Genomic DNA, 23,765 nt, shown 5'->3' on the forward strand with positions numbered 1-23,765 from the left:
TTACAGCGTTCACACGGGCTCTTGAATTTACTCATCTTGATGTCTTAAAAAGGCATCGAGTTTTGTCTGGTTAGTTTTAAAATTCTTAAATTTTATATGGCGGTCTTAAAAGGTTTAAAAGACAAAATCTTAAAACTTCCCTTGATGAAACCTGTAGGCACCCTTATATGCTTGGTTGTTGGTTTCCTTTTCTTTTTTTTGTACACACAACACAACATCTGTTTTATAAACCTAGACATTCCGCACAACATATACAGAAATGATCAATAATATTTATAAAATCAAGAAAGAAAACAGCAACACAGCTAAACATGTGAACAGATTGGATTTTTTTTTTTTTTTTTTTTTTTTTAAACGGGGACTTGAAATATATATTATATTATATTATATTATATTATATATTTTTTAAAAAGGAACTTCAGTGAAAACATTCTCATCACTGTTGATTTTTAAATTTGTTAATTCATTTTATAGCTCTCGGTGAAGAATCAAATTATAATTCGAATATATTGATTTTGGAGGTGTTTTTAAAAACTTGTTTGTGTATAAAAAAAACAAACAAACTTGGCATTAATAACCATAAAGTCAATTAAACATTTAAAATGATCAGTATAGCAATAGGATTATCCTGAGTGTTTTTCCCTTTAGAGATATCATATAGCTAGATGCTGATGCGCGATGTCCGCGTTAAGTGTCGTCACTTGACGGCCATTTTGCATCGGGACGATTTAATAAGCCCCAATGAAGCGTCTACATTGAAGTAACTAAATTGCTCAATTTTCAAACGGCTTGGATTTTCATAAACGTCATAACTGCAATAAATTAAATGCATACTTAAAAATGCATGATTTCCTTTCAACATACGGCTTCAGTCATAGCCACGTTAATAGGTTTCTTTTTTTTTTTTTTTTAAATAAACCAATCTTTTTTTAAATCTGTTACGAATTCAGCCGGTTAAGAGTTTTAGTGGAGGGGGGAAAATCACTAATATTCGTCCACTACAATTAACCCCACCGTGGAAGTACTCTGTCACGAGATGACTGTTACTGACTGTAGACATCGAGTCTTATGTATGTGCTCTCTATGGCGCCCTGAATGTAGAGAATAACAATCTGCCAATCTTTTTCTGGGGCGGGGCTAGTCAGCAACTAACCAATCAATGTGGCTTCCGTTCCCAGCCTAACAGCTAAGCTAACAATTTAGCTGATACTACCTTCGATTTCACACCAGTCTAAACGTCTACACTACTGCCAAAAGATACACTACTTACTATTTTCCTTGTTTTACTTTCCTAGGAATCACTAAGGACGTAACAGACTGTTTATGCAACCAGGGTGAAGCGTTGAGCATTTCCCCCGACAAGTTAGTGCGCCGGAGTGTAGCTGCAGAAGCTCTGAAAAACGTTAACTCGAGATAAGCTAACGAAAACAGAAACAACGCCATCATCTACAAAGGAAGCGAGAGTCTTGAAAATGAGAGGTTCCTACGGAGACAGAGATAGAGACAGAGATAGAGATAGAGACAGAGATAGAGATAGAGACAGAGATAGAGACAGAGACAGGGACAGGGATAGAGATAGAGACCGAGACCGTGGTCGTGACAGGGGGTAAGAAAATACAGAAAAATCCACGTTAGCCTATAAGCTAACATCAGCTCAATTTGTGTGCACCACATGCTTGAGAGTATCGCCACGGAAAGAACAATTCGCTATTTTATACAACTTAAGACGTATTAATATTGTGTTTTATCATGTTACAGGAGCCCTCGTTTTGGGTCTAGCAGAAGCAGTTCATCATCGATTAAAAAATACGGCAGTCCTGGCGAGCGTTTACGGAAGAAAAGATGGGACCTGGATGATCTCCCTAAATTTGAGAAGAACTTTTACAACGAACATCCGGAAGTACAGCGCATGAGTCAGGTATGTTTTTGAAATTACGTTAGTCATGATGCTGCATTTTTGTGTTAGGCATATTAAAGGGGAACTTTGAAGTAAGGTTGGCCAACCATGTTTTTGAATAACATCAATGGCTAAACAATTATAAGCATATTTTCATTTTTTTTTTTAACGCAACCCTTCCAGATTCTTTGTTTAACCCATAGCAACGCCCTTGACAACGAAAATGCTTTTCTTCGGCAATCTTCGGAAATTACGTCACACCTAGACATGCGAGGGAAGTCCACCATAGAACAGTATTCTTTGTTGCATTGCTTCTTGGTAAGATGCCACAGCGGTGTGTGGCGATGTTTTGTTCTCGCTCAAACGAAAAGTTGTATGAGTGGCCAAAGGATAGCAGGGCACGTAAATGGACATCTTTCGTTCGCACAAAGCGAATGAATTTCACGCCATCATCGAGTAGTGTTCTCTGCTGCAAACACTTCGAAGATGCCTGCTTCCTTAACCGGTCTGCTTATGATCAAGGATTTGCCAAAAAGTAAGTGTGATTTTTGGATAGATGACTGATGACTTTGTCAAAGCATAGCTGCCTACTGTTGTGGAATTGAACAGTATAAGCTAGCAACGTTAGCCGAAAGTTAACTCGTGGAAATCCCCGATCATAGTTGTTGTTGCGTTCGCTAGGTTAAGCGTGTTTAAATTGTGCGTCATCTACGATCATGTCCGAAAGGGTTAATCCACTGTCAATTGGGAAACGGGTGTGGATGTGCATATAAACGGGTCGGCGTCGCGGTAATTCACGGTCACATTGCTGTAAGAGACACACACCGCCGGTTAGTTTGTGCACATTTATTTGTATTTGTATTATGTATTTCCACCTTCATTCTTCAAGCATTGCATTGCTTATGGACGGTTCAGCGTTCACGGTGATCGCATGATAGGCTTCTAGTTTGTGTTTTATGAGAGCCGCTGACAGGTGACAGCTGAAAAATAGCGTGTTGGTTTAGCGTAGCTATTGAGTCAATCTCGCAGCGAATCAGCGAGCGCGCAGGTCACGCAGTGAATCATGGGAAATGTAGTCTCGGGACAACACTGAAGTGGTGCTTTGTAATCTGTTCGCTTGTGTGAAAAAACTACATTTCCTCAAGCCATTAGACGCCAATTCCTGCCGAGAGCTGTGCCGAGCTGTGTTCTAACTTTTCAATAAGAACTGCTCCATGTGTTAATAAAGAGACAAGGTTGTCAGCGCGTCGTGTGTTCGATACATTTGTAAACAAAAAGCTCATAACAAGACACTATGCACAATCCGTTTAAGAGACGCTGGAGTGGGAGGCGAGGAGGAGATCGGCGAGAAGCAAAACTTCGTGGTCGAATGTGGCGGCAGTCCGCTATTATTTTGTTGTCTTATTGTTGCCGCAATAAAGTGGAGAAAGCCATCGAAGACTCATCTCCTTCTTTCCCCCCAACGTTTTTATATTATTATTTTATATGCACGAGAGCTGCCGGCTCTGCCAAAATGAACATCAAGTCTGATTATTATTTTTTTTAACAATGTCATCAGATAGACAAAAACATAACATTATGTGCAAATGCCTGCATCTTCCAATCATAAAAATAATAACAGCCTATATCTTACCAATGTTGTAATCTCGATGGGTCTTGTATCTATTCCATGTCAGGTAGTCTAGGCACACTGTTTGCATTCTGATTAGCGTCTGGCTAATACATGTTAGATCCAACATAAAATTCCAAGCTCCTCTTCTTCCTCCCACTCTTTAAAAACTTGGATCTCTTCCCTTGCGCTCGGTCTATCGCTTATATCGCTGTTTGAATCATTGTTTGAAGGGCTTTGTATGGCGGCCGTATGTATGGAGCTGCCAACGCTGTTCCCGGTGTGACGTATCACTTCCAGGTTCGTCCCCTTTCAGGCTCGAACTTCAGAAACGCGATTATTTTGTCAAATATACAACATATAAATTATTTTTTCATGCTTTATTTGGTGGACAATGTTTCATTACTTTACTTGTGACCCTATTTGGCATGTGAAGAAATTAGTTCACACTACAGCTTTAACTACAGCGCCGCCATTTGAATTCTCACTCTCTATTCTTTTTCCCCTATTAGTATGACATTGAGGAGTTCAGAAGGAAGAAAGAAATAACTATCCGAGGTTCAGGATGCCCAAAGCCCGTTACCGCCTTCCATCAAGCAAAGTTTCCCCGTAAGTATCTGTAAACCTTATCTAGACATGGCAAACACACAGTTTACATAGAGCAGGCATGAAATCTCCCACCTTTCGGCGAAATTCGCCGTTTTGAAGTCAAAAAGGGTGACCTACGTGAATTGTGTTGATCCGAGGAGAACATTTTTAAGGAGGGTTCTGTTGATTTTTTTTTTTTTTTAATGTCAGACGCTGGTATGCAACTGGGGAAAGCGGCACAAAGCCAAAAATAAACGCACCTGAGGGGCCAAAACATTGACTTATTTCAACGAAACAAAGGAGGGTACACATTTGTGTCCTGTCTCTTCAATGCCAAGCTAGGCTGCACGTCGGCCGTGAATGAACACCTAAAGCTTAGTCCCCCAGTTGTAATTTTGGAAGACGACAGGAGACAATTACAAGCTGACAGATTTTAAGTCCATCTAACTAAGCCTTGCTAAGCCCCTCGCGATATGCAATTAGTCCATTTATCGCATGGTAAATAAAAATTAGTGGGGGGATTTCCACGGCTGCGTTTTATCGTTGCGTGCGTCCATACATTTGTGTGTGCATGTACACGTGCATGTTGATGGCATGTGAGACTCCAGTTCCTTTCGCAAATGTTTATTGGTCATCAACATGCCATAGAATTAAAGTTCAGACATATAAAATAAGGAAACACATCTATATTAAACACTGTAAACGTTAGCATTGCTACGTTGAGGCTAATGGGGGAAAAAGACAACCTACTTTAGCCTGCTATAAAATATTGGCAGTCTTCTCCAAAACGCAAACTTGCAGTTAAAAGGTGACACTTCAAACATGTAGAAATCACTGGTCAACAGAGTTTGCAAATGAAAAAAACAACAACAACAAAAAAATGATTAACACCACATGCAATGACAAAAAGAGCTTTTTTTTTTGTTCCAGAGTGTAAAGCTTACTGTTAGCGGTTTAGCGAATGTACTTCCGGTGAATATTTCGAAATAAAAACCCCTATGTTCGTCATGTAAATAACGATTTCTGGAGTTAATCCCACATACTTCAGAATTCATATTTTACACTAAGAACAGCTTTAAAATGACACCCTTTTTGAAAAATCTGATTGGCAATTATTATAATACTATTATATATAGTAGTGTACTAATAATATTAAAGCTAGATACTTTTTTTTAAAGAATTGTTTTGAATAATGTTGGAAGGGCAAAGTCAGTGTTCTGAATCTGTTTACGTTACATTCTTTTGCACTAGTTAATAGAGGCGTGCGAAATTTCCGATTCTTAGATTATTCGCGACTCGGCCGTGGAAGATTCAAGAACGATTTACAAACATCCAAATTCCAATTATTGAATTATACCAGGTAAAGCGGAAATTAAACACAGTCAGCGCGGTCTTGAGGACGCAATGAGGAACAGACCGAGAGTAAATATCATGTTCAACTCATGCCACTGGATTTAAAAAACAAAAAAAACAATAATACCTGACTGCGGCCGTCAGCCGCTACAAACAGCGCCCAGTTGCTAGTTGCTACAAACATACGGCAACATACGGCTATGGTAGATATTACATATATCTAGAACTAGATGTGAAATGACATACGGCGGCCGTGTTAGATCATATACCAAGAAATAGATGCGAAATGACAGACTTTCCCGCGCTAGTAAACAAGCGCCATCTTAAAGCCGTAAACCTCTCTAGAAGGCTCTGTTGTAGCGAACCTAATATTTATCTTACAAAAAAACGGCAAAATCTTGACTTGAATCTATCTTTTAAATGATGAAACAGTTTCAAAACTTTCACGTCAAAAGTAGACAAAGGGGAAATTATGGAATAACGGAGGAATTTTAACAACTTTAACTGTTGGTTCACAACATTAAATTAATTGAATGTAGTTTAAAGCTGCCAATACAATCAATCAATCAATCAAATTTATTTATATAGCCCTTTACAAAACCCGAAAGGCCCCCAAAGTGCTTTACAACAAAACATGGCTCAAGATAAATAAAAGGCAGGAAAATATTATACAATGACATTTTACAAAATAAAATAAAACAAAGAGCGCATCGCAATAAAATTCCAGCAAGTAAAACAATAAAACCGATAAAATCGAAAAGAAACATTAAAAAAGCCCTTAAGCTAATAAAACCAGGCTATCCTAATCTTTGTAAAAGGCGAGTCTAAAAAGGTGTGTTTTTAGCCGAGACTTAAAAAGACCTACATCCGTGGTGGTGCGGATTTCGGGGGGAAGGCTGTTCCACAGCCTGGGGGCAGCAACCGCAAAGGATCGGTCTCCCCACTGTTTAAGTTTTGACCTTGGAACATCTAAAAGAAGCTGGCCGGTCGAGCGAAGAGTCCTGCCAGAGTTACGAAAAGTTAAAATTTCCGATAGATAAGATGGAGCCTGGCCATTAATAGAATTAAAAACAAACAGTAAAAGTTTTAAATCAATTCTAAAATGGACTGGAAGCCAGTGGAGTGATGATAGCACGGGGGTAATATGCTCACGTCTAGGTGTACCTGTTAAAAATCGAGCAGCAGCATTTTGAACAAGTTGCAGCCGAGAGATCGAGGACTTGGGTAGGCCAACATAAAGTGCATTGCAGTAGTCCAGCCTTGAACTTATAAAAGCGTGAATTGCTTTTTCAAGGTCGTGGCGACTAAGAAAAGGCTTCACTTTGGCTAAGAGACGAAGCTGGAAAAAACTTGCTCTTACAACGGAACTAATCTGTTTTTCAAAGTTAAGCCTGCTATCGAATATCACTCCGAGATTTTTAACGTGTGTCTTAAAAATGTCAGCCGGAGCGCCAGAGTTGGGCTCAAGGGCTTTCATCATGGAAGGTGTGCCAAAAGTAATAAATTCAGTTTTGCTCTCGTTAAGGTGTAAAAAGTTTTGTGCAAGCCACTGCTTCACATCAGATATGCACCCCATCAATTTAGCAAGAGCAGTTTTTTTGTTAGGTCTCAGGGGCAGATAAAGCTGCAGGTCATCAGCATAAAAATGAAAAGCGATATCATGTTTTTTTATAATTGATCCTAAAGGTAGGAGATAAAGCGCAAAAAGAGCAGGCCCTAAAATAGAGCCTTGCGGTACCCCGCAAGACAGAGAAGTTTGTGAGGAGGAAAATTCCCTAATCATTACCGAGAATGTTCTATGTTATAAATAGGATTTAAACCATTTTAAAGTGTTACCACGGATACCTATGAAATGTTCTAAACGAGATACAAGGACTGAATGGTCAACTGTATTGAATGCTGCTGTGAGGTCCAGTAAAACAAGGATAGCCGGGTTTCCATTATCCACAGAAAGAGCAATGTCGTTATGTACTTTTAACAATGCTGACTCAGTGCTGTGTCTGGACCTAAAACCTGATTGGAACTTGTCAAGGGTGGAATTTGTCTCTAAGAAGGTTTGCAATTGAATAAAAACAACTTTTTCTAAAACTTTGGAAAGGAAAGACAAGTGGGAGACAGGTCTAAAGTTGGACAGCACAGAGGAGTCGAGATGGGGTTTTTTAAGAAGGGGTCTGACTACAGCCTGTTTGAAGGCAGCTGGGACAGAACCGGAACTGAGAGAGGTGTTTATGAGAGACAGCAGACTTGATCCAAGGCAACTAAAGACTTCCTTCAGAAGCCTAGCTGGTATTACGTCTAATGGACAGTTAGTGGGTTTCATGCTACTAACTATTTCGGTGAGGGATGACAATGAAATATGTTCAAATTGCTCAAAGACATTGAGCAGTTCTGAAGGACGTACGTTATCGGATGAGAAACCAGAGTTGCTGACATTTTGCCTAACTGAAGAGACCTTGTTTTGAAAGAAATTGAGAAACTCTTCACATTTGGCAGCTGACACATCAGTTAAGACAGTGGGTTGTGGGTTTAAAACAGAATCAATAGTGTTAAAAAGGAGTCTTGGATGATTGGAGCTGTTATTTATAATGGTAGATAAATAACTAGACTTGGCCTGTTTTATGGCCTCCTGGTAGGCAGCTAAGGTGTCCCTCAGCAATCGCAGAGAAGCATGGAGTTTGTCCTTTTTCCACTGGCGTTCAGCACGCCTGCATTTTTGCCTGAGTAGGCGGGTAGTGTCGTTGAACCATGGAGCGGCTTTGGGTTTGGAGCTTTTTTGCCGTAGAGGGGCAATGGAGTCTAAGATAGCGGTGCAAGTGGAATGGAAAATGGAGAGAAGACTGTCAGAGCAAAGAGGAGAAGGCAGCACGGCGCCAGGATGCTGCTGTAAGTCTCCAAAAGCAGCCACAAACTCTCCTGATGTGCATGGAGTAATGCGTCGTTGGTAGCAGGCTGGAGATATTGGCTTTCCGGCAGAAAAAGGGGCAGAGAAGTCGAAATACAGAATGGGGTCTTATTTTATTTACTGTTTTTAACGGTTAACTTGATACTGAAATAGTAGTTTGTTTAGCCTGAGAGGATTTTTGAACAATTTTGGAACTAGTGTACAAAAAATTAAAAGCGGGGGGGATCGGAGCCTCTGAATCGTAATCGAATCGTTAGGTGCCCAAAGATTCCCACCTCTACTAGTTAATGCCATCAGCATTAGACCTCATTGTTTGTGATTTATTGTTGTTATTTACCTGTTTATTTGTACTTTAGTAAAAAATTTAAAAAATGTTTTTGTCAATTAATAAGGTTCATCAAAAATTTCATTGTTAAATTTGTAAAAAAAAAAAAAAAAAGCAGGAAAAAAATAATTAGATTAGTTGACTAATCGTAAATATAGTCTGCTGACTAATCGTTTGGGACAGTCCTCTAGTTGTACAGTGCACCGGAACATATTTCCTCCACACCCTTTTTTACCTTTTTAACCCCTGACCCATTTTCATGCCTGATGGGGACCTTTTGAAGTACCGATACTTGTGTAAAAGCAGAAGCTCGTGACAAACTCTTTAAAATTCACAGTAGATGGCTGTCTATTGCTGTCAATGGCAGTGGTGAATGGATTAAGTACTGAGTCAAAATAATCCAAAAATATGTAGATACCTGAAAAATCTGTATTAACAAAGTTTACTTAGAGTTCTTTACCTCCCAACAACACTGCTGTTAGCTTGCATGACCATTAAAAACAAAAAAATACAGAAAATAAATGTGAATATCTTGGGCGTCTTGTCTACTAAGTATGTGTCATGAATATCTTTTCCATTTAGAATATGTATTGGATGTCTTGATGCAACAAAATTTCAAGGAGCCAACAGCCATTCAGGCGCAAGGATTCCCGCTAGCCCTCAGTGGGAAAAACATGGTGGGAATTGCGCAGACCGGCTCAGGGAAGACTCTTTCGGTGAGACAGTTTTTTTTTTTTTTTTTTTTTTTTAAGTTAACATTGATTGTGGTTTTAGGTTGCAATTGGGGAGGAACGATATTGAAAAAAGTTGACATTGCGATTTTTGGGGGCTTTGCGATATATTTTGCAACATTAAAACTAAAAATTTTCACCAGATGACTTGAATAGCTCTGTTTGGGAAAACTTTGGTTGACTCGCAATGACCAGTTAAAATGGATTGTACGGCTATCACCGTCAATTGCAGCCAATGGGTTGACAAGGAAGAAACAAAAATATCCTCTGTTACTATTAAGACATGTGCAAAATCAAATTTACCCACCGATGACAAATTCCTGGTGGCCTGAGATGGTACAAAAACAAAATAAATACTATAGTCTTGATTGTTTTGCTATCAAATATTGTATCTGGATACAATATTTCATTATCGATACTTTGATGCGTACTACAAACTACAATGACAATAATTAACATGTTGTTGAGAAAAAACATAACTCCTGTACTGGCTCACATTAGTTTGTGCAGGAATGCCTAGTGAATGCAGTTTAAACTTGCAAAATTATAAGCATCAGTCAATTTGTTGCTGATTTTCATACTAATGGAATCTATTTCCTTTTACCAATCCCCAGTATCTATTGCCAGCCATTGTGCACATCAACCATCAGCCGTTCCTGGAGCGTGGAGATGGCCCCGTTGTATGTTTCGAAGCAGAATATTACTACAATGCTGAGAGTCTTGTGCTGTGTATTTTTAACTGCTTATTCTGTGAGTCTTAATGGCATTGTGATACTCTGCAGTGCTTGGTTCTAGCCCCAACAAGAGAACTGGCACAACAGGTCCAGCAGGTGGCGTACGATTATGGGAAATCATCCCGTATCAAAACTACATGTGTTTATGGAGGTGCTCCCAAAGGACCTCAGATCCGAGATCTGGAGAGAGGTACGCTATTGACCACTGTTTGGGAAAAAAAGAGGGGAAAAAATATTCATAGCTTTTAATTGGTGAAAGGGAATTTTTATGTTCTTCAGAGAAAGACGGCATCTGAATTTGTAGATCTAAACATTTCTAGATTCACTGCATCATGTTCCTTTCCTAGGTTGTATGGTTATATTTTTCCATTTCCCTCTTTTTTAGGGGTTGAAATCTGTATCGCCACTCCTGGTCGTCTGATTGACTTTCTTGAGGCGGGAAAGACCAATCTGCGGCGTTGCACATATTTAGTTCTGGATGAAGCTGACCGCATGCTGGACATGGGTTTTGAACCCCAGATTCGCAAAATTGTGGACCAGATCAGGGTAACGCCAATAATCTACACAAATCTACAAATGGGAATATGACCAACTGTTTCCTAATGAATGAAAAATATTAATCTGTGTGACATGTATCTGTATGCTTGTTCAGCCGGATAGACAGACACTGATGTGGAGTGCCACCTGGCCTAAAGAGGTGCGTCAGCTGGCTGAAGACTTCCTTAAAGACTATGTGCAGATCAATGTTGGTGCACTTGAGCTAAGTGCAAACCACAACATCCTTCAGATAGTGGACGTGTGCATGGATAGTGAAAAGGACAACAAGTAAGCCACAGCACACTTATAACACCTATTTGCATGTTAATTATTCTTCATTTTAACTTCAGGTTGATACAGCTGATGGAGGAGATAATGGCTGAAAAAGAGAACAAGACTATCATCTTTGTCGAGACCAAGAAGCGATGTGATGACCTCACACGTAGGATGAGACGTGATGGGTGAGCTGAGGAAGATGATGCGATCGTCTGAGGGGTAATCATTAATATCGCAGCGCTGGTTTCGGTTTCAACTTGTTTTTTTCAGGTGGCCAGCAATGTGCATTCACGGTGACAAGAGCCAGCCAGAGAGAGATTGGGTGTTGTCAGGTACAGCAAGCTCAGTAACAGTAACAATACAGCAAACCCCCATTTATGTCTCATGACTCATACCCTAACACAATTGATTAAAATAATGATTGTAGACAGACTACTTTAAAAAAAATGTGCAGTTTTGCCTCACCCTTAAAATCATTGAACACATTTCCACTTACTAAAATCCTCTTTTTAAAGCATTTGGTATTAATTTTATACTATAGCCCAGCAGTTCTCAAAATGTGGTTCGCGTACCACCAATTTTACATGGGCTTCTTCTAGTGCAGTAATCCCCAACCACTGGGCAGTGCGTGGCACATTTGCTACCGGGCCGCAGAGAAATAATAAATTGTTTGTTAACAACAGCAATCCGGCCTGTGACTGTGGCCTTAACGCATAATATCCCTGTCTTCTCTATAGACTAATTCGAGTCAAACTTTGTACAGGTCGCCAGCTAGTGGTTGGCGGTAATTACTGGTGTGTTGCCACACCTATAGCAACCCACCGCCCGTCAATGTAAACAGTCATTTTAGCTGCGGTGGTTGTGTGCTGCGGGCGGCGATATCTTTTGACAGCTTTTTTATGGGGAAAAGGCCACCTGCTGAGCCAGAAGAGGAGCCTACAACCAAATCCATTCTGCATAATATGTGGCTAAAAGCTAGAAAACGAGGCAACAAAAGCGAATCCAGTGAACGCATCATACCTCATGGCGAACCGTATCGTTAAAGCCAAGAAACGTAATTATGCTTGCGACCACGGATATTTGCCGTCAAGTTTTAGGAGAGGCTGCAAAAAAAAAAGGGAAATCACTGTAGTCCGCCGTAAAACCCCTAACGGTGTATATTTGTTTTATTAATGGCCGTACTGGCCCATGCACCAAATATGAGAGTTTGGAATTAATATATTATACGGTACGTTGTCCATAACCTCGGTGTATGTCGGCGACTTGAGTTGTCGCCATGAGGCAATTTCCTGGTTACTCGCGGTTGTAAGGGTGAGTAGGAATATGCAAATATGGGGAAGTGTATATTCAATCAAAAATGGATGGAAGGTTTATTCAAGAGGTGATTGCCCCTTGGTGAAAATAACAAAAGTACCCAGTGAAAAGTTGCAAAAAGACTTTTTTCAATAGGGATGATGGGGGTCAAAGCTGTTGAGTCGCCCATCAGAGGAGAAGAAAAACACCAGCGGTGTATGGCAGCAGCTCTATTTTTACAGATTTTTTTTTTCTTCATCAGTAATTGTAGTCTTAAATTATGTTTTTTAGTTTTAAAAATGCCTTAAGCATTAAATTTTACTTTTACGCAAATGATTGACAGAATTAAGTGTTCAAACAACCTTTTTAATTTGCTATATTGCATTAATCAAATACAGTTCAGTTGTATTCAATGTCAACTACAAAATAGTGACATATAATGACTTAAGAACTTTATTTTCAAATATTTTATATTTGGGAGCCAACACTAGGTCTAATACCATTTAACACAATCCTGAACTAGACTATTTTAGGCAATTGGCATAAAGACCTGCAGTCAAAGTATGTGGACATCAGATTTTGCGTTATGTAGGCCACAACATTAACATTTGGTATACAAGTGTCGACTCAAAATGTGATTTGCTCATACATCTCAATCTCAATTAAAATGATATGTATTTTTAAAAAATTGGGATTTGTTTATGAATAAATAAAATTACAATTAAACTGGGGATGACTTGCTACGAATTCTCATCTTTTAATGCCATTAAAATCCCTGGTTGTCCCAATCGTTTTTTGACTGGTAGGGGCAAATGAACGTTCGTCCATTCGAAATGGATTGGACGTATAGCGCCGTCAATGTCAGCCACAGAGTTAATGTTGGCTCTGATGACGATGCTCGGAGAGCTAAGCATTTTTTGAGGCAGTTTTTCCGTAAAATGTTTGAGAACCACCCCTGTTGCCAATGAAATACACAAAGTTAATTCCAGACCCTGAATCATCTTTTCTTTGTATGTTATTTATTTATTTATTTTTATTTTTTTTAGAGTTCCGAAGTGGTAAAGCTCCAATTCTCATCGCTACTGATGTGGCTTCCCGTGGTTTGGGTATGTCCTCAGCGCTCAAATGTGCCTCACGCTACACAAACACATTTTGATTTGTCTAGTTAGATAAGAGTAAGTTTGCGCTAGCATTTAGAGCTCTCTTCCTTATCAAAACATGGCGCTTTGCTTCTCAGATCAGTGTGCATCTCTGAAGCAAATCATATATTTAGTCAAGTGAAGACCTTTAAAGATGAAATGTAAGAGGTGAGGCTGGTCATGCAGATCAAGCTTGAACCTAATTCTATGTTCATTTGTTTTCTTTTCATTTTCTTTGTTTGTTTCCAAGTCTCTCTTCCGCCAACTAGAAGTACACAGGCCCTCGGGAGCCTGCAGCCGGACCTAGGCATGACTAATCGAAAGCCGACTTTTGGGAGAGAGACGGCCTGATTAATCAGCCCCGCACAGCCATCTCCAAGTACACAATGCTCTCTCCCCGCCTTGCCAGGACGCCGGCTGCCTGGCTGACTGGGGAGGGGGCACGGAAGGAGGGGCGAGCATGGGGGGCTGCTGAGCTGTCAGGGCGGGCTCCCCTCAGCCACGCCATCGTCCATGTGGCGCACCACACAGATTGGAGGAGCCACAAGCGTCAACCGAGCATGTCTGTAACAGATCAATCAGCTCTCAATTGGTGACACTGTGGTGCGTCACGCGAAGAGCGACTCGTCCACCGGGAGCTGAGGGTGGATCGGAGCCAAAGTCGCCCGTGGACGGCTGTGCTGCAGGCCGCGCGCCCGCCCGCCGACGCGTCAGCTTCTGACATCCCCCCAGGCCGCCCACCACCAACACACACATCACCACTGGCTGTGGCGGCCGGCCGGCCTCTCCCTCTGCGGACGTCATGTCTGGTCCTGGCTGGCAGGAGTCCTGGCCTGGAGGAGTCACCTCTCTGTAATTGTTCGTCACCCTTCCTTATTCTTCCTGCACACATTAACGATACTTCTCATCTTCGCCTCGTCTTTCGTTCTCTTCCTCAACCTGGTTAGCGTTTTGTATGTCCTTGTTGTTTTCATTCATTTTTAGACTTTAGCTCTCACCATGTCATTGTAGGGCTATACGCTCACAAAACAACTCCTCTGTATAGCCATTGAACCAGACCGTTGCTGACAATTTACCTCACGCAGGACTCTATGGACAGGGCGTATTTTCAGGGCCTTGTTTCTTAGTCTTGTTGTTTTTAAGATATGAAAGAGGCCGACAAGTACAACCAAAACATGATGAAGAGCAATTATTGTTTTTAAAAACTCACATTTGCTGTGGCTAATTTTGAACAGAAGTAAAAGAAAATTCTGTCAAGCTTTTGTAGGCCACATTCAATTGTTTTATGCTTGGCCATACAGTCCTTCAAGTTACTTGGCCTCACGGATACTGCACGTCAATAAAGTGGAATTAAGGATTACAATCGAAGAACCCCAAAGTCTTGGGGTCTCAAAATCAATCTTTCCAATAGACCCACATCTCAATTTGTCCCGCTAGCTGTCAAAATCTGGCAACGCACCCCTCGCTAGAATCCCTTAACGATCCTTCTGGGGTTGGTAAGAGACCAAAGTTTTCAGGGTGTAGTTGTACGCAATTTCTTGTTTGTGTGCGAGTGATCTGGTGAATAGTAGGGGGCGGGACCTCTTTTGCCCTTCACATTGTGAGGTGTAAGTGATCAGGGGTTAACCTTTTAAACCCATCACTACACATCACACTCTGATAAGCGATAGGTACCACCATGCCTCTTCACTTCCATCAGCCTCTTATCCAATGACTACCTTTGTCATCTGTAATTACCAACATATTTCAAATTACTAGTCCTCTCCTGCAGTTCTAATTCCTGTCAGTATGTTAATCAATTAAAACCACTATAACCCCAATTTTAAAATCAATTTGACTTCCACTTGGGTAATTATATCTCTTCCATAGTGAGCAGGATTGTGCTCAATTCTACAAAATTGTTTTCACCCCGATATTTAATCTAGATAACATCAGGGTTCCACAAGGCAGGCAACAAAGACTGCTGATTTAAATTACACGGCCTTAACAGGAGTGTAATGAAACTATGCTAAATTCATGTTTTATATATTTTTCATAGTCATGACTCGTGGTAAGTGTTGTCATATGCTAATTATATGCTGTACAGGTAAGTGGATACTAGTGAGTGTTCTTAAAAGCAAAAAAACTTTTCCGAGCAATTATTTTGTTCTAACTACCATTTTTGTTTTCCCTTCCCCCAACTTCTCCCATCAAACTGACCCAATTCAACCCCCTGTTACCGTTCCAATTTCCAAAAGACGTGGAAGATGTAAAGTTTGTCATCAACTATGACTACCCCAATTCCTCGGAAGACTACATCCATCGGATCGGACGAACAGCCCGCAGTAACAACAAAGGAACTGCGTACACTTTCTTTACTCCGGGTAACCTCCGCCAGGCCCGCGATCTGATCCGGGTTCTGGAGGAAGCCCGACAGGACATCAATCCCAAACTGTTGCAGCTGGTTGACTCTGGACGGGGAGGAGGAGGCAGCAGTGGAGGTAAGGAACAGCAAATTGTCAACAAAAAAAGCCTTACATACTGATTAATTGACATTGAAAAGTTTAAATAAGGTAACATTTCACCTGGAAAAGTTAAAGCTGAATCGAGCCGTTCATGCCGAACCTTCGCTCAAAAGCCACATTTCCCTACATTTTTGTGAAAAGTGAATGCACACAGAAAAAAATGAAACGACCACTTTAGACCAACTACTTTTTAAAATATAACACTGGTCAGGAATATGAGATTGAACCCTTTCATCCACAAACTATTTTTTGACACTTACAGAGCACTCATTTAATTCATTGGCTGCCATTGCAGTACACGTCCTATCCATTTTGACTGGGAGGTGTTCATTCGCCCCTCCCAGTCAAAATGGATTGGGCGTCTTAATAGTCATGTGCCAGTATGAGATTCTGACGGCATGATAACCTTAAGCCAAAATATCAGGGTATTGCAATTGCTGCTCTAAAATGTGTTACTTTGAGATATTTGGGCTTAAAAAAAATTCTTTCCATTGAACAGGATTTTTATTTTTCAAAACATATTAGCCAATTGGAACATAAGTATAATGTTGAATAAATTTTAAAAAATAACAAAATATTCGACATAAAATGCAGTCCTCTAGGTGAGCCTAAACCCACAGCCACAGCTCAACATTATTACCATCAGAACAAAACTAATTGAATTATTTTCCATAAAAATCACGTGTGTAAAACTCGTATCATGTTCACATTATACACACACTCTCTTTCTCAACACAGACAGTTGCTAGAGAGAAAAAAAAAAACACGTTTTACCACCGCTAGACACACTAAACACGCTGGAGTTGACTCTCGTAGATGGTGGGAAACGTTCATGACCGTGTTTACTAGAGGTGGGAATCTTTGGGCACCTAACGGTTCGATTACGATTCAGAGGCTACGATTCAATTATTGATGACCCCCCTCCCCCCAAGCTATTAGCTGCTTTTAATATTTCGTATATTAGTTTCAAAAATTGCACAAAAATCCTCTCAGGCTTAAATAAACGACTATTTTAGTATCAAGTTAATAGTTCAAAACAGTACATAAAATACTGAAGTCCCCATTCTGTATCAGCAGCTTTAAACTACATTCAATTAATGTAATGTTGTAAATCAACCGCTAAAGTTGTTAAAATTGCTCCCGTTATTCCATAATTTCCCTTCTGTCTACTTCAGACATGTGAAATTTTAAAAACTTTTAAAGATAGATTCAAGTCAAGATTTTGCCGCTCTAGGAGTATTTTAGATGAAAAGTTAATTAGGTTCGCTTGGAAGGTTCGCTACAATAACCTTTCAGGGAAGTCTACAGCTTTAAGATGGCGGCTGTCTACTAACGCTGGCAAGTTTGTCATTTCGCATGCAGTTTTAATACATGTGCTGCTAATGCCGCTGAGTCTGTCATTTCGCATCTAGTTCTTTATGCATGTGATATTTACCATAGCATTATGTGGATGTAATTTGTAGCAGCTGTCAGGTATTATTGTTTTTTTATCTAGCGGCATGAGTTAAGCAAGAGCCGTGAGTTGAGCATTTTCATTACCCAGGTTATGAGAAGCATGATATTTACTCTTTGTCCGTTTCTCATTGCGTCCCAAAGACCGCGCTGACTGTGTTTTAGTTCCACTTTACGTGGTATAATTAAATAATCGGAATTTGATGTTTGTGAATCGTTCTCGAATCTTCCACGGCCGAATCGGGAATAATCTAAGAATCAAAAATTTTGCACACCTATAGTGTTTACTTACCTTTAATTTTGTATAAATGCAAAATCATATTGGAGGTACTGCATCCTCGGCAGCCACTCTCTGCAAATATGTTTTACATGTCGGTTGGCCCTCCTCCTCTAAGCAGTAGCCGTCTGTAACTTTTCTTTAGCCGAAGTATTCCCATACCAGCGATTTCATTTTTTTCTGGGGTGGGAGTTCCGGAGTTTCACCTCCTTCAGCCATCATGTAGCACAGCTGACTCACTGACAATGAGCAACAACTTGTGGGGGAGGGTTGAGCCTTGTAGCTGCAAGCGAGGTATTTCTCCATGCATTTTTCGGGACATAAAAAAATAGCTGATACTGTAGGGACAGTATGACGGAAAATTTTCGCCATTTTCGTCCGCCCTTCCTTTGATCAGACCGCGCGCAGGCTGAGCAGCGGTGCACATTTACACCAGTCAATGACTCTGAGTACTGTGCGTGCGGTAGGCTACATCAAAAATGTTTTCAAAACAGAAATCAGGCTATCAAAAGAGGAAAGAAAATAAAGCAAAGCAGGAGAGGGGTAGAAAAGGCCAACAGCATGCGAAAAAGTACTTCACAAAGGAAGGTTGGTGTAAATTGTGTCAGTGTAGTGCTGAAAATTAACCTGTTATTTTAGCTCACGCGACGTCTATTAGAAAGCTCAGAAGCAGGTCCCAGCTCACTCCGTAAGAAATACGGGATTTTCCCGACCTCAGTGAGCGACATTGACCAATTCAAGAACATGAATTCCAAATAATGACGGCATTTTTTGGTATCATACAGATGTTGAAAGTTGGTGTGGATTTTTTTTTTAATCTGGTTGAATCCAGTTTGTCAAGAATTTATTGAATTTAATTTGTCATCAATTAAATTTAGTTAGTTAACAAGGAAGGGACCTGGCTTCGGAGCTGTAGCTTTTTTATAAGTTTTCAAATGGGGCTAAGCCTACTCCATAATGAAATACTGTAATTGTTTGCTAGCTAGTGTTTGCTCCACTTTTAGCTTACATTTAATTAGTACAGCAGGTTAACCCTTTCGCAAGCTCTCCACACCAAAACAGTTGTCTCTGCCCTCGCCTGTTGTAATAGGCACAAGCACAATTCCTCTTGCTGCGTCTGGCTCAGCAGCCCTGTCTCCTGACACCCTTTATGAGCCAGCCTCATCTTTACTCCCAACTGAAGGAGGTGAGGAATCAACTTGAACACTGCCACACCACACATAAAATATCAGTGGCTAAGAGACAAATAGTAATAAGTAATAATAATTAATAATAATTATTATTATTATTAATTAATGATACATAATTAATAATTAAATTATGATACTAGAATAATATAGAAGATATTGTTATATTTGTCATTTTATGTACACTACAGAGCCAGGACCATCTTCAGTAAGACACCTGAACTCTGTGTATACTGCTACATTCCCCCCTAACTTGTCCTCTCTTGGTCTCCTGAATGCAATTTTTAAGATGCAGCTGCAAAGCATTTTTGGAGAAGTGTGCATCGCTTTACGAATATTTTGCACACTCCCCGTAACGGTTGCAGGCGGCGAGAGAACTAGTAAGCTAAAACTCATAAAAAATTATATGAGGTCCACTATGTGTCAGGACAGGCTTTCTAGTCTTGCCATGTTGTCCATTGAAAGTCAGTTGGCTAGGAGGCTAGACTTTAATGATTTGATCACTGACTTTGCTATCAAGAAGGCTCGGCGCTGGGCTCTTGGTGACTAAGGCTGAGCAACCTGCAATCTGCTCACTTTGTTTGTAATTGTGAGTGTGATTGCTTGTGTGTGTGTGTGTGTGTGTGGTGTTCGCTTTGTTTGTTATATCATTCTAAAGATTGTTTTTTTGATTGGCGTTAATGTATGCTGTAGTATTGTTAGAATAAAAGTTTTGTTTGAACTTAAGTCATTCATTGTGGTATTTGAGAATATTTCTAATAAAAATATATTTAGATTGTAAAAGATGGGCTTCAGTACATTTCTTAAAGATGATATCAGTCTATTCATTATTGCTCTATACGCTGTATGTTTACATAAATATATTTTCATCTTAAATTAATGCAGAAAATGCACAAATTAGTGTGTAAAGATTCACCAGAATGCAGGAAATTACGTAGTTGATACTCTAAATGTGTGTGTGTGTCCCGGCACTGGTGGTGGGGCCCAAAGTGATATCTTCCATTAGTCCTCAAACTGCGGCCCGCGGCCCAAATACGGCCCGCCTCCACATTTGGTCCGGCCATTTTGATTTTTTTTTTTTTTTCTCAATCGTGTTATTTATTTTCTGGCCTTTTCTTTGAAGAATTCAGAGAGGGTTATTTGGTTATTATCTATTTAATTAATAGTGTTTTTATTATTAATTATTATTATTATTATAAAGAATCCAGAAAGGGGTACTTGATTGTGGCTTTCTGAAAAACAATAAATTTTTTACATTTATGCACTTCTGCAATCGTCACACTTTTTCTGTAACAAACTGACCCCGGCCCCTCATCAGAGAAGGGAAAAGTTATGTGGCCCTCACAGGAAAAAGTTTGGGGACCCCTGCTTTAACACATATTGCCAAAGGCAGAACAAAAACCTATCTGCCAATATATACCAATATTTTTTATTTCTATTAGATAAATGTTTCAGTAAAATGTTACACATGCTTGTGTATTTGCCACTTATTGCCACAGTTAAAATTGAGGCTTTGGGCCTCTTTTGATCTCGTTGTGAGTTTGTAAGGTTGTGACTTCTGATTAAACAAACTCGATGCCAATCAAAACGTTTGTTCTATTTCCCCAAATTAGAATCGATAAGAGAATCGATAAAGAATCGAATCGTTAAGCAATATCGATAATGGAATCAGAATCGTAAAAATCCTATCAATTCCCATCCCTAATGCTGAATAAGTGTACAGTATGATAATGTTATATGATGCATGAACAATGACATGCGAACGTGGCCGGTATGTTAACATAACATAGCTATTCAGTTTTTCAGATAACTATATCATAAAGAACACGCTAACAAGTTTACCAAACCATCAGTGTCACACCAAAACACCAAAATAACATGTGAAATGATCTAATAATGTCTTAATAATTTCACACATAAGTCGCTCCAGAGTATAAGTCGCACCCCCAGCCAAACTATGAAAAAATAAAAAAACTACGACTTACAGACCGAAAAATACGGTATATATTTCTTTGATACGTCAAAATACTTCCAAACCGTGGACATGTTGGCTGTTACCCAGTTGTATTGCTTCTCGCAGTGTTTTGATTACATCACAATAGGACCTCTGTTCTTCACACTATTCAGTGGTAAACTTTCGGTCTTTTAACTGAAACCCGAAAATGCCATTTTGGCTATTTTCGGCCGAAGGTTTTCCGTCACATCTTTAGTATAAGTGCCAACTTTTGAATAGCTGTTCACTGTAATGACAAAATAAAAATCAATAAGAATCACTATTATAATAACAGTATGTATCTTCTTCCTTTGAGGTGGCCGTTCCCGTTTCAGAGGCGGCTCGTCTTCCAACAATCCCAACCTGATGTACCAAGATGAGTGCGAACGACGAATGCGCTCAGTCAGCAGCAGCGGCAAAGACGGACGATCGAGTAGCAGCAGCTATGGCCGCGACGGGCACGAATCACGCGATTCCCGAGACGGTCGAGGCGCGAGCAGCCGGGACGGGGACCGCCTCTCCTCCTCATCCTCTTCCTCGTCTTACAGGGATCGCAGCAGCAGGGACGGAGGACGCGGCTACGTTTCCGGTTCCGGCTCCACCTCCGCCTCCGACCCGTACCAGAAGACTAACAGTAACAGCGGCGACGGTAGTACAAGCCAATACAGTCTTCCCGTGGGCGGCTCCGCGCCACTGGGAGCTGAAGTGGGGCTAGTCCCACCGGGTTACTCATGCCCCCAGCCCCTAATGGTCCAGCAGTTCATCCCGCCTCAGCCCATGGTCCCCTTCCAGTTTGTTCAACCTCCGCAACCACAACCACCACCTCCTGGTGTAGACTAAATCACATCTACTCACATGTCATCATGAGCCAGTCTGACCACTTACAAAAAGAGAAACAGGGTTACACTGCATTAACTTGGCTCAAGTCGTGAAATAAGGAATGAATAAGTAAAACTGATAGAAAAGGACCATAGCTTTAGAATTCTAAAAACAAATGTACAGCTGTCTTGGTGTGTTTATTTATACTAAATACACTTAGAGATTTGTCCTTACGTCAGTGGTATTGTTTTTGCTTTGAAGACATGTGAACACCTTTTTTAAAGATCACTGACAACCTGCGCGGTGAACTGACGCTTGCTTGTGGTTCGGCATCTGCATCGTCAGAATTTTCAGCTAAGCTTTATTCACTGAAAATATTTCGGTTTTCGGCATGACGTCTTTGAATCTTGATACCAAGGAAACAATTTGAAGTGAAATAAGCTGCTCTATTTTCTCAAAATTAATCTTCTGTTCCTCCTTTAATTACTTGCAGATTTTTGCTATATATTTTTTTTTCAACAAAATTTCTATTTACATTTTTTTTCCTGATTTCCCCCATGTATTTTTAAGACACAAAATTTTAACCCACAATAGGACACTCGTTGAACATCTTAGCTGCCATTGACAGCATTAGACTAGACTTGACAAGACACCCTACCTATTTCCACTTATGTTCGTTCACCCCTCAAGTCCAAGTCAAAATGGGTTGGACGTCTGGCACCGTCAATGACATTGAAAGTTAAGCATTCACAGGCCCGTCCTCCCAGTTTGAATTGGACGGTTATCGTTGTCAATGCCAGACAATGAGTTAAAAAATAATAATAATAAAATAAATGAGTTAAAAATAAAAATAAAAAAATAAAAAACAGCCCAATCACACTAGAGTGTATTTCTGGTATTCTTATTTTAATTTTCTGAATTTGTTTTGTTTTTTAAAACATTGAAATGATTTATATCAAAAATAAAAATATATATAATTGAGATCACAATATTAACATTTGGAGTAAAAGTGTGGTCTACATGACCTACAATGTGATCTATCTTTATAGGGTTCATTTATGTTTGTTCATTTACTAAAAAAAAGGTTAGGTAATGCAAATAAAGTGCATCTTAAATATCTTTTACTCACCGCCTATTTGTGCTGTGCTGTCAGCTCCCAAAATACAAAGTAGTAGCTTCTTTCTCATGGAACACTATAAAAAAAAAAAAAATTTTAAACTCGAATTCACAATATAACTGGAGTTAGCGTTGTATGGTATTGCAACATATGGCTGTATTTAAAATCGTGAGTAGTTTTTGACTTCAAATTTTCAATCTTTTTGTAAAAATGTTTTTCCCGTGATAGTGATTGCATTGTTGATATTTAGTTGGTTAGAAACTTGATTCTCAAAATCAGAAGCATTGGAAGATGAATGCATCTTTGTTGCAGTTGAAAACAGTTCCATGTTTTAACATTATGACTTTCAATTGTATTATTTAGCATGTTGATTCTTTGTGTATATTAATCTCAAAGAAGCTACATGATTTCCCCGTGTGTTCACACCTTTGTAGCAGTGAACTTTATTTGGTGCATTTTTGACCCGATTAAAGTTCTTTGTTATGTCACGCTGTGTCTGTCATATTTGGGAAGCCCTGCCCCAAAAGTGAAGGCCACACCGTATTTTCTTTCAGTGGGCCGTTATGTCAGTCAACCAATAGAAAACATTTTCTAATATTATCCTTAATATTTTACTTTTACAGGGTTTATGCGGGTCATTAAAAAGCATTTAAAGACATTAAAGCAACATTTGGTAACTTTTCAACCTTTATAAAATATTTTCATAAGATTTGTGATATGTCGACTGGAAACTATTTGAAAGACACCTCTTTTATATCTTGAGATGGTCCGTATCGCTTTCCCCGTCACTAACTTCGAGGAGGGTGGCAGGAACCCTGCCACAAAAAAAAAAAAAAATTGCTGACTGCTTAAGGGAATAAGTCACTTTCCCCGGAAGTCGATGCAAATGCTTTTGCGTGAATTCTGCAAAGACGGCAGAGCAACAAGAAACAAAAACGTTTGGTCTGGTGAAGAAAAAAAGGCAGGATACACAGAATAAACATCGGCCCGGCTTTCACTCGCTGGCGTGACCCCCCCTACCCAACCAAACTC

At 39.8% G+C, this 23,765-nt stretch overlaps 1 protein-coding gene across 1 annotated transcript; it reads left to right on the forward strand.

The window, feature by feature from the left end:
* The first annotated feature begins 1,147 nt into the window (after window positions 1-1,147).
* Window positions 1,148-23,221, forward strand: LOC130904319 (probable ATP-dependent RNA helicase DDX17). The gene is made up of 13 exons (XM_057817012.1): window positions 1,148-1,606; window positions 1,759-1,918; window positions 4,019-4,115; window positions 9,257-9,390; window positions 10,020-10,085; window positions 10,188-10,329; window positions 10,525-10,685; window positions 10,792-10,964; window positions 11,027-11,137; window positions 11,223-11,284; window positions 13,292-13,351; window positions 15,622-15,864; window positions 21,114-23,221. Exons 1-13 carry the CDS (start codon window positions 1,473-1,475, stop codon window positions 21,635-21,637), a joined length of 2,067 nt encoding a protein of 688 aa, XP_057672995.1. The 5' UTR covers window positions 1,148-1,472; the 3' UTR covers window positions 21,638-23,221.
* The last annotated feature ends 544 nt before the right edge of the window (window positions 23,222-23,765 follow it).

This window comes from Corythoichthys intestinalis, chromosome 16 (genome assembly GCF_030265065.1).
Source record: "Corythoichthys intestinalis isolate RoL2023-P3 chromosome 16, ASM3026506v1, whole genome shotgun sequence".
Classification (NCBI taxonomy): domain Eukaryota; kingdom Metazoa; phylum Chordata; class Actinopteri; order Syngnathiformes; family Syngnathidae; genus Corythoichthys; species Corythoichthys intestinalis.

What these genes read in the sequence shown, in the direction of transcription:
- LOC130904319 (XM_057817012.1), top strand. Translation starts at nt 1,473, where the DNA reads ATGAGAGGTTCCTACGGAGACAGAGATAGAGACAGAGATAGAGATAGA. An exon ending in GATAGTGAAAAGGACAACAA is followed by an intron (nt 10,965 to 11,026) that starts GTAAGCCACAGC and finishes TTTTAACTTCAG; the next exon opens with GTTGATACAGCTGATGGAGG. An exon ending in TGTGGCTTCCCGTGGTTTGG is followed by an intron (nt 13,352 to 15,621) that starts GTATGTCCTCAG and finishes AATTTCCAAAAG; the next exon opens with ACGTGGAAGATGTAAAGTTT.